Here is a 17682-nt window from a genome sequence, read left to right as displayed (position 1 = left end):
ATGATGAAAAAAAGGATAAAGAGGAATTATATAGTGATGTGTGAACGACAGGCTGCTGAGAGGGAGCCTCACCGAAATCTCGTAAGTGATCTCAGACCAAAGTTAATCTCCAGGCTTTGCTGGCAGCTGACTTCCTGGTTCAGCTTCTGTGTTTTCAACCCTGGAGTTGTCTGTCAGTGGTGCTAAGTGGCCCAGCAAAGGGTGACTTCAAATTCCTTATTATTTATTTATTTTTAAAGCAAGTTATGGTTTGCAAGCCATGCCTCACACCAGGAGATCTTTCATGGATAATCTCAGGCATTTGGGTTTGTTTGCAAAGATTACAAATCCACATCACCACCTGTTTGCCTTTCTGGGGGTGGTTCACAGCCTAATATTTGACTTGTGGGCTGTGCCCTTGGAAACAGTGTTCTATGTAGGAAAATTCGGGTCCTCACCCAGCGACATGAGTCACCCACACATTCTCATTTACCCCTTTCCTTTTTGAACATGGGGGTTTCTGTGTTTTTCTAATTTGGAGACTTCTTTATCATTCTAATTTTAAGACTTTCTTTATAGGTCAAAGATATAACTCATTGCCATTTCTGTTAAAACTTTCTTCTAATTTTTAAACAGTAAACATTGTCTTTTAAACTTCAGATGTACATGTTTAGTCAATACTTATCGATATGCTGTGATTTGTACCTGTCTTGTCACAGGTAGGTTTTCCCACCTCAAGATTAGGTACATGTTCATCTATATTTTCTTCCAGTAATTTTCATAGTTCATGCTTTACATGTTTAATATATCAATTAGAAATTGAACTTAGGTCACACTCCCTCCCCCAGTCTTGCACTCACGGTCAACTGTCCCGACACTCCGCTGTAATTAATCCTTCCCTTTCTCACTGATATGAAATGCTGCCGCTGTACTGGAAACTGTTACACACACTGGGTTGCATTTTAGAGCTTTCACGCTGGTGCACTGATTACTTACATCTGTGAAAGACCCATGCTATGCTAATTAATGTAGCCTCAAATACTTTTTGTTATCTCCTGGAATACGGCCCTGCTTATTAGTCTTATTTAAATTGCAGTGTCTTACGTCTTCATTTGCTATAATGTTTTTTTCATATTCCCCCAAATGCCTTAGGAATTTGACACTCATTCCTCAAGAGCCAACATCATTGCCGCATTCTTCCCATACAGAGGATGGGATACCATCTGTTACAATTTACAGTTTTGGTATGTTGTTTAAGGATGTTTTATACTATTCTTTATGTGGCTATTACATATTTCTTTTTTTATTGGAGTATAATTTCTTTACAGTGTTCTGTTGGTTTCTGCTGTACAATGAAGTGAGTCAGCCGTATGTATACATATAGCGCCTCCCTCTTGGACGTCCCACCCACTCCCCCATCTAGGTTATCACAGAACATCGAATTGAACTGCCTGTGCTATTCAGCAGGATCCCACTAGCTAGCTATTTTATACATGGGAGTGTATTTATGTCAAAGCTACTCTCCCAATTCACCTCACCTTCCCCTTCCTCCTTAGGTACTTCATATTTTCTTTTTATAAATAGGATTTTTCTATGTACATTCTGATTGGTTGCCTCTGATGTCTACAAAGGGGACACTGATTTTCTTTTATATTCTTGTATCTTATATAACTAGACTACTAAATTCTCTCTCTCTCTTTTTTTTAATTTTGTAGGTAACTATCTTAGTTTTTATCTTCTGCAGGTAATAGTTTTGGATTTCCCTGTCCATTGGTATACTCCGTATTTTGTTACTTTCTCTAACTGCATTGACTAGCACTAATAGAACATTCTAAATTGGTCATGATAAGCGGCAATGAAAGAAATTCTTTTCTTGTTTCTAACATTAATGTATCATGACGGCTCTTGTTTGAAGCATTTTTTCATCATGTTAAAAAAGTATCCTTTAATTTCAATTTTATTACTTAAAAAATCATCAAAAAAAAATCATCAAAAATAGTGTGCTACCAAACACTCTTCCACAGTACTGAGATAAGCGTAAGTTTTGTCTCCTTAGCCTGTGACGTCCAATACAATTTCAGTGATGATGGAAATGTTCTATATTTGCTGGTCCAGTGTGGCAGCCACTATCCATGTGTGTGGCTACTGAAAATTTGACATCTGACTAATGAGACAGAAAAACTGATTTTTAAGTTGCACTCAATTAATTTAAATAGACACACGTGGCTAGTGGCCTCCATGACAGCCTTAGGCATATTAAAATGGTGATTTAACTGAGTTGTATTTTTCCTCCTTTATCTTTGTTAATATAGGCTATCAGAGTGAGCCTAATGAACATTTTTTTTCCCGGTCTGAAGCGGTTTAAACAACGTAGGAATTCTTTGTCCTTTGGGTATGTGAAAGACTAAAGATCTGAAGGGGTCCATATGCTTTCATGGACTTTGAGAAGACATGTCTTAGGCAACTTATCCCTTTAATGCACCAGAAGAAGGACGAGGGGCCTTCAAAGTAACCACAGAGAAAAGCCAGGAAGGTGTGGGAAAAGAAACACCAGTTACAGACACGGGATCGGTGAGGAGGGCAGAGTCCAAGGTCAGGGAAGACTAGGGGCTGAGAAGGGGCTTCGAGTGGGCCCCGAGGCGTAGCTGCCAAGACAGACCAGTGGGTCGTGAGGCAGATGGAAGGATGTGCAGCACTTGGATCATCTGAAATGAAGTGAGCAAGATGTGCCAGCATTCAGCGGGGCGCTGGGGCCAAAGGAAAGGCTTTCCATGTTTTTTGTTTGTTCTTGCTTTTGCTTTGTTTGTTTCAATGTGGTGCTAGACCCTACTGACATTCCAAGCAGAAGCCAGAGGACAGAAAGGGAGTAGCTGAGGCAGCTCCAGGAGCGGGGAGCAGAGGAAAGGTCCAGAGTGCCGGCGAGGACCCGGAGAAGGAAGACAGGGTGGATGTGAATATGGTAAGTGCAGGGATGGGGGAGGTGGTGCCTGGCAGCCTCGAGCCTTCTGTGAGGAAGCAGGCGAGCTCATTCCAAGGCCCGGGGTCTTGGAGGGGAGTGAAGGCTTGATGAACTGCCTAAAGGTTTCTGTGCGTTTTGGGGTTTGGGGTCCTCTGGAGTGCAGCCCTGTGTTCTGAGGGGAAGCCAAGAATAACATCACACTCCGCACAGTAAATACCCCACTCCCCAGTCGCACAAGCCAACTTCAGGGAGACATTATATCTGCCTGGGGCTAAATCAGAGGCTATACAGCCTCCCCCTTCCTCCTTAAATTCCCAAAATAGTCTGCAGGGAAAGCTGTTTGGAAGCTCCACAAGGCCTCTGTCACTCAGGAGCTAGCCTCCCAGGGACATCCTCCTGGTCAGTTTGGAGGGGAGCTGTCCGAGAGGTCTACCAGCAGGCCTGGTGGTCCCTGGAACAAATGTGTTCTGTGCGGGACATCTCGTTAGGAGGCTCGCAGCGAACACAGACCAAGATGCTCCAGCCTGTGCCCTTCAACACTGGCTGGCATCCGTCTTCCCCACGGGGCCGCAAGTGTCCCCCACAAACGGCAGGAGGTCAGGCCTGGCCGAGGGGTCAGAGGCTTTCATGTTGTGGGGATGGTCTACCGGGCATTGGGAATTAGGGTCAGGGCCTGGGCCAGCTCACTGGTCACTCACTTTGACAGGAGAAGTCAAAGTGCTGGTCCTGCCACGTGGGACAGGGTGCTGGAACCTTCGCCCAGGCCCTGCCCCAGTATCCTTTACAGGGGGATGCTCCCACTTGGGGAGAAAAACCGAACAGCAACCCATCTAACACACACTTCTGTTCACTTTGTAAGTATGAAATGAAACGCATTTTTGTTTGATTGTTTCCTAATGGGTATACTTGGTGAATCGTCTCTCAGTAAATCGACCTTGCTGCTGGTGAGCCGACCTTGAGCGCACACACTGTGTCCACCTGATGTGTACTCAGGATGGGAAAGTTCTTTCCGAGTAACGAATATGTTTGGTTCTTGGTTTCACAGTTTTTTCCCCCCTATTGACTTTGTTCTCTCAATGACCTTGGTAAGGTTTTGAGCTGGCCCATCCATTTGGCCTCTCTTTTGGAGTGTGTCAAAGACATCAGAAACTCATCTGATTGCTGTACATCTGAAACTAACGCAGCCTTGTAAATCAACTATATTTCAATAACAATTAAAAAAAACCCTGCTCATCTGAACAACCCCCGAGCTGCTCAGTTTGTTACAGGCACCTGCTCAGTGCTCAGCTGAGGGCCAGTGCCTGCATTCAGGCAGTTGTTGACTCAGAGATTAGAGACCCAGGAACTGGGAGCACAATGAGGACCCCAAGGGACCATGCAGAAACCCCAGTGTGCTACAGAGACTGGGATATTGTGGTTGCAGGAAATGGATGGTTAACATCGAAATTGGTTAAATGCAGAGATTAACACTGAGATAAGGCCAGGAAGAAGGAGGTTTATGATTTTTAAAATGTCTTCAGTTTCATAACAGACTGCTGGTATTTTAGCCAATGCACTCTACAGAACCAACGTGTGTCCACACGCCAAACGGTCCTTATTCTGAGCTGTGCCCTTCCTAAGTCTCAGCCCCGCCCGAGTGGAATGTGAACCCGTGGGCTCTGGCCTCACGGAGCCGCATGACCACATGCCTGGGTCCTGCTCCCTGGGGGTCAGGGGGACACTGGGGAAAAGGCTTGCACAGGCAGAGGTGGCTTCACCTCTTGCTGCACAGATAGCCAACGACACCGAGCAAGAGACAAGCACATCGGTGTTTCCACGAACGCCCTTCACTCAGCCCCGCGGCTTATCTTTTCCAAGTGCATCACCAGTGGGCCGGTGCGCACAGGAGCTAACAGAGCAGCACTTCCGGGGTGCCAGCATCCTCGCCTTGGCTCTGGCGTGGATTCTCCCAACCACCACCTCTCCGCACGCGGACACTTCCAGGGACCACGTCCTGCGCTGTTGTATTTAAGAAGCTCACCCCTGATTGTCACATGTCTGGCCGAGAAGACGCTAAATTCTGAGCAGGAGGCTTCGGGGCCTTCTGAACAAGGACGTCACCCTGACCTTAAACGACTGACCAGGGACCTGACCTGATCCATGGGCACCCCCAGGAGAGAGGTGTCACCAGCGGGATCCTTTGGAGACTTCCTTTCTAGCAGTAACTGGAGGCTACCAGGGTGTGTCTCCCCTTTGCAACCCGAAATGGCTACAAGAAATATGGAAAATAGGGTGATGGGGGTCAGCAGGGTGTGGTGCTCCCAATAGGCAAGAAACAGGAATTTCTGCAAAACTACCTGGGTTCTGCCTGGACAGAGGGAGGGGCTGACGCCCTCAAAGGTCTCCCTGGAGAACTGGGATCCCCTGCCCTCCGATCGATCTGTGCTTCTATAAAGGCATGGAATGGGAGGGTCTGAGCTGCCATTAAAAATAAGAGTGACAACAGCTGGGCTGCCTGGAGGGTCTGTGATCCCCAGACAGGAAGGACCAGGCGGGCTCTGTCACTAAGAGCGTGTGGCCGTGGTCCTAGGTGCAGCTTCCAGGTTGAGGCAAAGACAGGAGACACGAGGCAAGGTGGGCGCCTGCCCCAGTCAGGACCGGGACGACGCCCGAGGCTGGCTCTGGGCCCTGGTCCTGGGGTTGTGGCAACTGATGGGAGTCAGGGCTCCAGATACCAGTGGGGTGAAAGCTGCTTTGTAATGAAAACCCTGGGGGTGACCTGCAGCCCAGGACAGAGCAGAGGGGAGGCAGGCTGTGCAGAGAGGCAGCAAGAAGCCTCCTGGTGCTGCCCCAGACCCTTCCCCACCATCACCAAGGGGTGCTGGGCTCCACTGAACTTGTTTCACTGGACAGCTTGTCAACACCTTGACTCCTAAGCTCCAGGCCCAGAAGAGAGTTGTGTGCTTGCTTTAGGCCACGGGGTTTGGCTTGATTACAGTAGCCATGGCCTCTGTAGGTGGACACTCCCACAGTCCTGTCTTGCTGGGCTCCTGTCTTGCTGGGCTCCCGTCTGGTGTGTGGGGGGCCGCCCTGTCCACCTCGTGTCTAATGGGCCACCCAGTGTCCACAGATCTGTGTCCTGGTTCCCTCCACACCTGTTCCGCACTCAGCTTCCCCGGGTGAAGTGAGGACCCCTCCACAGCCACAGTTACTCAGGCCCTGACTCTGGAGTCATCCGTGACCTCAACGCCGCCCCTAAAATCAAGACCCCACAGCCAGCCCTTCGGCAAACTTGCCGGCTCCCCCTTGTCAGCTCATCTGACCACTTCTCAGTAGCCGCCGGCTGCAGAGCAGAGTCCGGGTCTTGTTACTCCCTCGCCTAAAGGCCTGCGGCCACGCAGAGAACAGCCAGTCCACGTCCCCGCTAGACCCTCGGCCCCCACCCCAGCTCTGACCTCCTCTCTGCCCTCCACCGCCAGGAGCCTTTCAGGCCTTTCTTTGGCCACTTCCCACCTGCCTTGAGTCTTCACTTAACTTCTCCTTTGCAATAGGCCTGCCAACCCACAAAATACCCCAAGGCAACAAGGGAGCCCAGGAAACAGCTAAGCCTTGGAAGTTTGGTGGAGGAAGAAGCAAAGCAGAGGAAGAACATTTAACACCAAGGGGGCTTTAGCTCAGCCCATGGGAGAGACCTGCAAGATGGTGCTGGGGTCTCCACAGTGAGGATGGAGTGCCCCCAGCTCTGCTGGGAAGAGGTAAAAGTCTGCCTTTGTCCTGAAAGCCCTTGATCCTGGCTTCTGGGTGTTGCAGATCAGCATCAAGACTTTCCCTCTTCATCACCTTTACTCATGCAAGGCCGTGGTCTCAGCATTAGCAAAGAATGTCACCTGGCACTGGATCAAGTTGAAATAAAACTATTCAGGGAACGTCTGACCATCAGGAGGGAAGTCAGAGCTCCTGGTTTTAATTAAGGGGGAACTGAGGCCAGAAAGCAGGTGACTTTCATCCAGTGTCCTCCACCGAGTTACTGCTGTCTGCCTACCCAGAGGCCCCCAGGGATCCCCTCCAGAGATGCTAGGGCCAGCTGCATGGGCCCCAGCTGCAAGGGCCCCAGCTGCAAGGGTCCCAGCTGCAAAGGTCCCAGCTGCAAGGGCTCCAGCTGCACGGGTCCCAGCTGCACGGGTCCCAGCTGCGAGGGCCCCGCCACACACTCACTCTAGTCTTTCCTCTTCTTTCCTCCGAAGGTCGAAGTCCCGTTGAACCACCTCCCAGACATGCTTGGCCTCTTCATCCGTGAGCTTGGAAAGATCCAGTGTCTTCCCCATCTCTGCTGCTCATCGAGGTCACACCTGGAGTAACACAGGGCCCAGCAGTCAGCCCAGGAAGCCCGTGCGGGTGCCGGGCGAGTCACAAAGGAAGAGACAACGCAGAAACCACCAATTTCCCAGGAGCTGGAACCTGGGTTAGGTCGTTTTTGAAAACAGGCAAACATGTGTCTGGAAACACACACAGTCAAAATAAGGGAACCCACGTGTAGAGTCCCCACAGCTCAGAGTCAGAATTCAGATGACACTGCCCTTTCTGGACACTGAAGATCTCAATTCACACCAAGAGGACAAAGGAAGGAAAACCCAGCTGTCACAAAGCAAGAGAAGCAGAAGCAGAACCACCTTTCTCGCTACTCAGGGTGTGCTCCGTGGACCAGCAGCATCTCCTGGAGCCTGTGAGAAATGCAGACTCCCAGGCCCGGGCCCTCCTGATTCAGAATCTGTGTTCTGACAAGGTCCTCGAGGGGTCCTCCACCTGTCTCCCCTACCTCAGCACGCCCACCCCTTGAGTGTGTCTTCACACCTCCTAACAGCTAGTGGAGCATCATTTCATATATCGTGATGACCGCAACCTCCCCCTGGCACTCGGGGACACATTTTGGTGCCCCCACTTCTCTGGTCTGTGGCAGGTGGACAGCTGACCCTTGGCCAGAGACCATGATTGCTGCACTCAGTCCAGCTCTGTTCTGGCGGGACGGGGTTGGGGGGCAGATTCTGTTTGGGTGATGGGATCCTGGTGGGAACTGAAAGCTCAAGAATCTCTGTGTGACTTCAGCGAGTCTTCATGAAGGACCGAAACCCGCTTTTCAGGAATATCAGAGAAGGGACCCAGTCTGTCTGGTCTCACTGGGAAGCCTCAAACACCAACCAAAGACGCAAATCTGCTTCTGAATTCTGAGCAGCATCTCCATTCACTGATGCTGACCTCCTGAAAGTGATCTCTGTGCAAATGCAAGCAACACTTGCTCTGTGCTAGAAAGCAAGTTTGCTGTACAAGAGGTTAATTATGAAGACTGTCATTTTCTGAGTAACACTCAGATACCACTTGAAATGAAAGTGGCCACAGAGATCCGGTGGCTGTCAAACTATGCCTTAAAATAGGTGAAAAATAATTTCTAATTTTTTTTTTTGCACTGACCCTCTCAATATTTCCAAACTCAAGCACTGCGCTATGAATGTTGTATTAATAGGATGCCCTGATGGGTCAGAATCATTCAAATTATTTTCTTTACACTTGAACTGAGATTTTTGGACGTGAAAACGTTAAACCCAAACTGACTCTTGACGCTTCCCCAGAGCACATAGCTTCTGTTTGTCTTTAAAAAATGGAACAAAAAGTCATTTGATGGATGCCTGGGGTTTATTCATCTTTGCTTTTTACTGTCGTTGAGAAAATTCTATCATAAGAAGAACATTCATTTGAAATTCTATTTTCAGAGCAGATGAAAGCCGTGACTATCAGCTGAGTAGTCAGCATTCTCTCTCCTCTCCTAAAGGAAAAGTCACAATTTCAGGCTTCATTTCAAGAAACTTAACTTGTGAGGTGTGAGGGAGAAAAATAAAACAAAAAGAAACCAGTATATTTTCCTTGCCATGCAAGTTTAACTGTCTTAGAGTGGGTCAGTGACTGATGACCCATGGATGAAGGACCCACTAGGGGTCAGAACGCCTGCCTGGAGGCTTCACAGCCAGAGGACGCACCCTGGGCCCCTCTCAAGCCTGTCTCTTCTGTTTGATGCTTCTTTCTAACAAGGATGGCACCTGGCTTCCCTGCGCAGACAGCAAAGTTGATCGCAGCCTAGGGACTGGCGATACTGGACCAGGGAGTCACCTCCAGAGAGCAGGGTGCCTGCCAGGGATGGGGTGGGGAAGACACCCAGGCTGGCTGCCCGCTGCCTGGAGTGAGGCCGGGCAGAAGCTGCTGAGACGTGAACAGAGAGAGATGGCCAGGGCACAGTGCTTCAAGGGAACCAGGGCATCATGACTTAGCACCAACTCGGAGGTGCCAGGGTTGACCCTGAGTTGTTAAGTGAAAGTGTTCGTCTCTCAGTGGTGTCCGACAGCTTGTGACTGCCCCCCCACCCCCTATACCCATGGACTGTAGCCCGCCTCTGTCCATGGGATTCTCCAGGCAAGAATACTGGAGTGTGTAGTCATTCCCCTCTCCAGGGGATCTTCCCGACCCAGGGATCAAACTCAGGTCTCAAACAGTGCAGGCAGATTCTTTACGGTCTAAGCCACCAGGGAAACTGATGTGTGTTCATGATGCTGTTTAGTGAAGCCAGGAATGAGGTGATACAGAGTTTGAAGAACAAGCATCCCACGTAGCTGACCCAAGAGCGGACTGTCGGTACTTCATGGGGTAGACATAATCTGAAAACTTTTACTCTGGTGCCTGTTTTTAGCTCTGCTGGGAGAGGAGGGGAGGAGACTGATTGGAAACTTCAGACCAACCCCATCCATCGGACCCTATGCCATGCAGCCGGGAGGTGATGCCTCCCAGGGAAGCAGGTTCCCAGGGCAGCCAGGGGTCAGCAGCCTGTGGTCCCGACACGGGGCTTTATTACGGTGACCAACCTTCCCATTCAGTGAGCTGATGAAGTGCAGAGGCTTAAAGCTTTTAATTATTTTTGTTAGTTTACTTTGTTGTTGGTGGCGGTGGTGATGGGGGTGGGCGGAGGTGGTAGTTTAAATCTTTTTTCCTTCCATTTTGGACCCAGTTGGTTCTAGCTAGTTTTTTTTTTTTTTAAACTTTTAATTTTTCATTAGGGTGCAGCCAATTAACCGACAGTGTGATAGTTTCACGTGAACCGCTGAGACTCAGCCATACACACACATGTACCCCTTCTCCCCCAAACTCCCCCCCCATCCAGGCTGCCACATAACATTGAGCAGAGTTCCATGTGCTATACAGTAGGTCCTTGTTGATTATCCATTTAAAATATAGCAGCATGAACATGTCTGTCCCAAACTCCCTATCCATCCCTTCCTCCTATCTTTCCAAGGGCAGTGGTAAGTTCATTCTCTTTGAGTCTGCTTCTGTTTTATAAATTCATTTGTATAATTTCTTTTTAGATTAAAAATATAAGCAATGTCAAACCATATTTCTTCTTCTCTGACAGACTTTGCTCAGTATGACAATCTCTAGGTCATCCATGTTGCTGCAAATGGCATTTCAGTTTTAATGGCAGAGTAATATTCCATTACTTAACCAACAAAGTTCTGTCTAGTCAAAGTTATGGTTTTTTCCAGTAGTCATGTATGGATGTGAGAATTGGACTATAAAGAAAGCTGAGCACTGAAGAATTGATGCTTTTGAACTGTGGTGTTGGAGAAGACTCTTGAGAGTCCCTTGGACTGCAAGGAGATCCAACCAGTCCATTCTGAAGGAGATCAGTCCTGAATATTCATTGGAAGGACAGATGCTAAAGCTGAAACTCCAATACTTTGGCCACCTGACGTGAAGAACTGACTCATTGGAAAAGACCCTTATGCTGGGAAAGAGTGAGGGCAGGAGGAGAAGGGGATGACAGAGGATGAGATGGTTGGATGGCATCATGGACAAAATGGACATGAATTTGAGCAAGCTCTGGGAACTGGTGATGGACAAGGAAGCCTGGCGTAATGCAGTCCATGGAGTTGCAAAGAGTTGGACATGACTGAGTGACTGAACTGAACTGAATATTCCATTGTATGTATGTACCACATTTTCTTTATCCATTTCTCTGTTGGTAGACATTTAGGTTGCTAAAGCTTTTTAAAAACTATCTTTAGAAAATAACCTTAAACTGAATGGAGAATATGCTTGATTTCAGCAACCAAAGGGCATAAACCAAAAGACACCGGCAATTGGGCCATGAGCCGTTAGCGCCCTTCCGGCTTGTGCCAGGCTGGTATGTTGATGGGGCACTTGGGATGTCGTAGAAGCTCTGCCAGATGCTCTGTCAGGTACGGCCACGCATAAGGACCCTGGATTCATGGAGGGGGCAGCCTTTCAGCCATGGTCATCTCTCCCACCACCCCCCACTTTTCTCACCAAGACCCTGGTCTCCACCAGGTATCCCTCCAACCACCACAGTCAGGGGGGAACGTGGGAGCAGAGCCTGACCTGGGTCTGCCTAAGTGCCCTGCTAACGCGGGTCGTTCCCGACCCACAGAGCGGACAGGGTTCTGACCTGCCCTGGCCCGGGGGAACCTCCCAGGGCGTGCGTGCTGGGGAGGGTGGACTCCCCAGGCTCTATCTGCCCCTGGTTCCACTCGGGTGTAGATAACGCCTAGTCATGAGCTTCCTGAACAAAACGCTTTCAATTTGTGCCTGGTCCAGGGCTCAGATTTAATCACATTGTTAATCTTTGACTGTTAGCCCTCCTCAGTCATTTATAAGTTGTAATGGAGGAAAGAGAACCTTACATGGAAGTTAATGAGTTGGAAAGAGACAGTGGAACTGGTTTTACAAAGTGGGTAGCCTGAACCCAGATCACTGCATTTCAGCCGTGGCTCATCTGTGTCTGTTAAAGATTTGAGTTCATATTTTGACCCCATTGAGGGGAAATATGGGTGGGGGTTCTTCCTACACACAACTTGGGCTGGAGGGGCCCCCTGAGCCTGGGAACAAACGCAAGAACGAGTCCTCACGGCCGTCACCACCTGAGCTGATAAACTTTCCAGCAAGCCCAAGTTCCTCTTCAACGCCCTACTAACAATGGCAGGAATGCGCTCTGACTCAGAATCAGGTGGGTGACCCCTACCGACAAAGGTACAGGTGCATTCAGGAGGAAGGCCCGGGTGCTAGCTGGGGGCAGGGGGGCTGTGCATCCTTCCCAAATGCTGTCCTCAGAGCGGGGCTGTGCGGTTACTTCTGCAGGCAGGGCTGGCTTCCCAGACACGCAACCAACCCCTCAACCTTCCTCAGCTGCAACATGAGCACGTTTTCACCCCGGAGGCACCCTGCCCCTGCAGGTGCTCTGAAATCACCCCAGCAGCTCGGGCCCTGCCACTTGCCTCCCTCTTGCTCCATCTCTCCACTCTCTCAGCTCCCTGGGGAGCTGCTGGAAACCTTGTTTCTACATGGACATCCTTCCACACTTGCACGAATCCTCAGCTACAGACTCCAGAGCAAGGATGGAGCCCCAGGTGATGCTGCGGGACAAGAATGCCCTGAGGATCAGGGGCTGGGCTCCAATCCCGGTTCAGGCACCAGCCGGCCCCCATGACTGGGGACCAGTCCCCTTCCTCTGTGGTCTCAGTGTTTACAGCTGTGCCATGACTTCTCCAGCTCTCTCTAGCCTTGAGTGATGCCAGGATGTCGGAATTAGAGGGAGAGGTCATAGGGTGGGTGCAGGGGAGGGGGCCTCATCCTCCAGAGATTGCTTCTGCAGAGGATGAGACAGGCAGCTCCTGAACGCTGACCTGATGGCAGGGGCGGGGGCCCCCATAGGCCATCACCATGCTGCCATCCGAGAGCACCAAAGCCACCCTTCCGAGTAGCCTGCGGGGCTCTGGCTCCTCTTCACCAATCCCCAAGCCTCCCCCTGAGCTGGCCTTAATGTTTCAGTTACTAATGCTTTAATCAATAAGGCCCCTTGCCTGCTAGTCTGTGTACCTGGACCAGTCCTCAGTCACTCCTGCGGGGCACCTACCACTGCGTCCAGAGTTTAGACGTAGGCGGAGCGCAGGGACCTATGACTGGTACTTGGATTCTAAGGCATAAGGCCCTGGAGATCCAGGTACAGGGCTTTTGCCCAAGAAAGCTGGGTCTTGCTGAGGCCTAGCGGAGCAGCCAACAGAGGGCTAGATGGTAAAAGATGGACGTGAGTGGCTGAACCTGGGTGCCAATGTCACTGCTCCCCCACCATGGTCTTTAAGCCTGACTGTCTCCCTGGGCTTCATGGCGATGGGCATTGCTGCCTTTGCACCCAGTGGGCCAGTGGGGCCTCGCCACCCCCTTAATCTCTCCAGCCTCTCAGAAAGAAATATGGAACTAAGACGGAAAAAAATCAAAACAGAAAAATGTAAAGGTCCCAGCCCACCTGAAAATGGAGTGGGGTTCTCAACATGTGGTTAAGGTGGGTAGGACACAGGTGTCTGAGCTTGGGAGACCGGAGGGCCTTTGTAAGCAGGGCTGGCTCAGGCTTCCCAGGTGGTGCTCATGTAAAGAGGAGACACCAGAGACAAATGTTCGATCCCTGGTGGGTCGGGAAGGTCCCCTGGAGGAGGGCACAGCAACCCCCTCCAGTATTCCTGCCTGGAGCACCCCATGGACAGAGGAGCCTGGCGGGCCACAGCTGAAGCGTTCCTCACTTTCTGGCTTGGGCAGGGGCCTGGGGCCAGTGGCCACTACCTGACTCCCTTCACCTGCAGACCCATCCCCTGGGCCCTGTGGGCTGGTCTGTGGGCCTGTCAGCAAACAAAATTCCAATACAAGTGGGGCTTTCAGGGGCCCCAAATCCAGGACACCTCCTCCAATGCCAGGACGCCCTAGGGCTCTCTTTCTGGCAGGAGTTGCTCCCCAAACAGCCTCGCCGGAGTGACCTGCCCCCACTTAGTCTCGGAGTGGCAGGCTCAGCCCTGTCTGCAGGGCCATCGCCAACAGGACTTCTGATGGAAACCACCAATTTGCCCAAAATGGGCTCCGGAGGACCCAGATCTCCGGTTAGGCTCTCCAGGTGAAGCTTGGCTTTGGGGTTCGGGGAGGGGGGATGGGTGGGGGGCTGGGCGCGTCCTCCTTATCAGTCAGGAGGGACCGAGGCCTGGGGGCCTGTTGGGGGCGTTTTCACACCGGCGGGGCTGCAGCTAGCACCGGGGACCCGCCACCCGCCCGGGTTCTCCCTGAACTCACCGACTCCGTTCCCAGGGGTGTCGGCCCTGGCCGCCGGGACTCCGGGGTTGCCCGCTCCGGTCCTGCCAGGGAGAGAGAGGCCACAGGCCGGCGTCGGGGCTTGGGGCTCTGAGGCCAGGCGGGCCGATCGGGCCGGGCAGGGCGCAGGGCGGGGGGAGGGCGAGGTCCGGGCGCCCGCGGGGATCACGAGGGCCGCGCCCGCCCCACCCAGCTCCGGGAGCAGCGAGCACCTCCGGGTGCGGGCGGCGGGCGGGGCGGGCACCCGGGCGCCCGCGCGGGAGGCGCCAGCGCAGGGCAGCGACCATCGCTCCTCGCCCACAGCCCGCTTGGCGGAGGAAGGCGGCGGCGGAAGGGAGGACAGGGCCGGGTCCGCATCTGGGGAGTCGGGCCGGTAACGCGGCCGCCGCGGTAGCCCTCGGCGCGGAGGGACCTGCGGGCCTCTCGCGCCCTCGGACCGCACGCTTTCTGACTTAATTCCCATCCCAGCTCTGCAGTTTACTCTGCTATTCACTCCGGCTTCACAGAAGGGACACCGAGGCTCAGGAAGGCGCATTCCCTAAAGCCGCCGACTAACGCGTGGGAACGCTGGCGGGTAAGGGGGACTTTGGAGCGAGAAGCCCCAGCCCCAGGATCGCCGCCGCGGGAAGGGTCCCGAGACCTCGCCCATCAAGAAGAGTCGGCGGAGTCAGCATCCGCCCGCAGACCGGGAGGGAACAGACCGGAGGGTGCCCTCGGGGGAGCGAGCGGAGGGCAGCCGGGGAACCTCCTCCGAGCCTGCCGCCGCTTCTCTCTCCACGAGCTCAGTTCAGTCGCTCAGTCGTGTCTGACTCTGCGACCCAATGGACTGCAGCAAGCCAGGCCTCCCTGTCCATCACCAACTCCCGGAGTTTGCTTAAACTCATGCCCATTGAGTCGGTGATGCCATCCAACCGTCTCATCCTCTGTCGCTCCCTTCTCCCGCCTTCAATTTTTCCCACAATCAGGGTCTTGGATTTCCAATGGTCGGTTCTTCGCATCAGGTGGCTCAGTTCAGTTCAGTTCAGTTGCTCAGTCTTGTCCGACTCGTTGAGACCCCATGAATAGCAGCACGCCAGGCCTCCCTGTCCATCACCAACTCCCGGAGTTCACTGAAACTCACATCCATCCAGTTGGTGATGCCATCCAGCCATCTCATCCTCTGTTGTCCCCTTCTCCTGCCCCCAATCCCTCCCAGCATCCGAATCTTTTCCAGTGAGTCAACTCTTCTCATGAGGTGGCCAACTTACTGGAGTTTCAGCTTTAGCATCATTCCTTCCAAAGAACACCCAGGGCTGATCTCCTTCAGAATGGACTGGTTGGATCTCCTTGCAGTCCAAGGGACTCTCAAGAGTCTTCTCCAACACCACAGTTCAAAAGCATCAATTCTTTGGCACTCAGCTTTCTTCACAGTCCAACTCTCACATCCATACATGACCACTGGAAATACCATAGCCTTGACTAGATGGAACTTTGTTGGCAAAGTAATGTCTCTGCTTTTCAATATGCTATCTAGGTTGGTCATAACTTTTCTGCCAAGGACTAAGCGTCTTTTAATTTCATGGCTGCAATCACCATCTGCAGTGATTTTGGAGCCCAAAAAATAAAGTCTGACACTGTTTCCACTGTTTCCCCATCTATTTCCCATGAAGTGATGGGACCAGATGCCATGATCTTTGTTTTCTGAATGTTGAGCTTTAAGCCAACTTTTTCACTCTCCTCTTTCACTTTCATCAAGAGGCTTTTGAGTTCCTCTTCACTTTCTGCCATAAGGGTGGTGACATCTGCATATCTGAGGTTATTGATATTTCTTCCAGCAATCTTGATTCCAGTTTGTGCTTCTTCCAGCCCAGCATTTCTCATAATGTACTCTGCATATAAGTTAAATAAACAGGGTGACAATATACAGCCTTGATGAACTCCTTTTCCTATTTGAAACTAGTCTGTTGTTCCATGTCCAGTTCTAACTGTTGCTTCCTGACCTGCATACAGGTTTCTCAAGAGGCAGGTCAGGTGGTCTGGTATTCCCATCTCTTTTAGATTTTTCCACAGTTTATTGTGATCCACACAGTCAAAGGCTTTGGCATAGTCAATAAAGCAGAAGTAGATGTTTTTCTGGAACTCTCTTGCTTTTTTGATGATTCAGCGGATGTTGGCAGTTTGATCTCTGGTTCCTCTGCCTTTTCTAAAACCAGCTTGAACATCTGGAAGTTCATGGTTCACGTATTGCTTAAGCCTGGCTTGGAGAATTTTAAGCATTACTTTACTAGCGTGTGAGATGAGTGCAATTGTGCAGTAGTTTGAGCATTCTTTGGCATTGCCTTTCTTTGGGATTGAAAACTGACCTTTTCCATTCCTGTGGCTACTGCTGAGTTTTCCAAATTTGCTGGCATATTGAGTGCAGCACTTTCACAACATCATCTTTCAGGATTTGAAATAGCTCAACTGGAATTCCATCACCTCCACTAGCTTTGTTCGTAGTGATGCTTTCTAAGGCTCACTTGACTTCACATTCCAGGATGTCTGGCTCTAGGTCAGTAATCACACCATTGTGATTATCTGGTCGTGAAGATCTTTTTTGTGCAGTTCTTCTGTGTATTCTTGCCACCTCTTCTTAATATCTTCTGCTTCTGTTAGGTCCATACCATTTCAGGAGCACCTCAAATCCACAGGTCCCCAAATACCGCCAGCAGCTCCAGCCCACCGTGCCTGCTTGTCCTTCCCAAATCCCCTGGACATTAAAGGCATCACCACCTTCCCTCTCCTTTCCGGACTAGGGCACAGGAGAGCCATGCTCGCCTTCTCCCTCTCCCTTACCAAAAGAAGATTGAACAAGAAGTACATTCTTACCCTCAGAAACTACTTTTCCATATCTGTGAAATGGGAATACGAACATAAAGAAATACATAAATGATCAGGGTTATTAGGTGAACAGACATGAATATCTCCATTTTGCAGAAGAGGAAATTATACCTTACAGGATTGTTGTGACCTCACATTGGATAATTTACAAGGCGTTTTCAAAAGCCACACGTTTCTGCCCTGGTTGGAGTGTTGGTTGTCTGCTGCGCGAAGCACTGTAAGTGCATTTGGGTTATTTCAGGCCCCCAGGGTGGCAGCAGCTCTGGCCAAACACCGGCCACTGTGTGTGCGAGCCCAGAAATAGGGACACTTAACCCAGAGTTTCCAGAAACCCTGTGAACAATTCTTGTGTTTGTCATTTCCTTACCATAAACTTCACAATTGCTTATAAATTAACAGATCCCTTAAAAGTTGCTATCAGAACTGTAAATTGCTTAAGGCAAAAGTTAATTTTTTTTTTTAATCTTTCACCTATTTTTTGTTTTTAAATTGAAGTATAGTTGGTTTACAACACTGCGTTAGTTTCAGGTGTTAGTTTCACAGCAAAGTGATTGACACACACATACTGCTTTTCAGATTCCCTTTGCATTATAGATTATTACAAGATTTTTAATATGTTCCACATACTATACAGTAGGTCCTTGTTGTTTATTATTTCATCTATAGTAGTGTTTATATATTAATCCCAAACCTCTAATTTCTCTCTCTCCTCCTCTCCTCTT

The 17682-nt window shown here is 50.5% G+C and overlaps 1 protein-coding gene across 3 annotated transcripts in view; it reads right to left on the bottom strand.

Annotated features, from left to right (window-relative positions):
• MLPH (melanophilin) overlaps positions 1-14233 on the bottom strand; it is a 45382-nt gene extending 31149 nt beyond the window's left edge. For all 3 annotated transcript variants that reach the window (XM_025289206.3, XM_025289207.3, XR_006552019.2), the window contains exons 1-2: positions 14084-14233; positions 7133-7266 (exon numbers count right to left, since the gene is read on the bottom strand). In XM_025289206.3, the coding sequence (XP_025144991.3) occupies positions 7133-7242 (110 nt within the window). In that variant the 5' untranslated portion in view covers positions 7243-7266; positions 14084-14233. The remainder of the gene's footprint in view (positions 1-7132; positions 7267-14083) is intronic.
• Between the last annotated feature and the right edge of the window lie 3449 nt (positions 14234-17682).

The sequence above is a fragment of the Bubalus bubalis genome, chromosome 6 (genome assembly GCF_019923935.1).
Source record: "Bubalus bubalis isolate 160015118507 breed Murrah chromosome 6, NDDB_SH_1, whole genome shotgun sequence".
NCBI lineage: Eukaryota > Metazoa > Chordata > Mammalia > Artiodactyla > Bovidae > Bubalus > Bubalus bubalis.
Note: the sequence above shows the minus strand (reverse complement) of the source record. Positions and strands in the feature narration are given on the sequence as shown.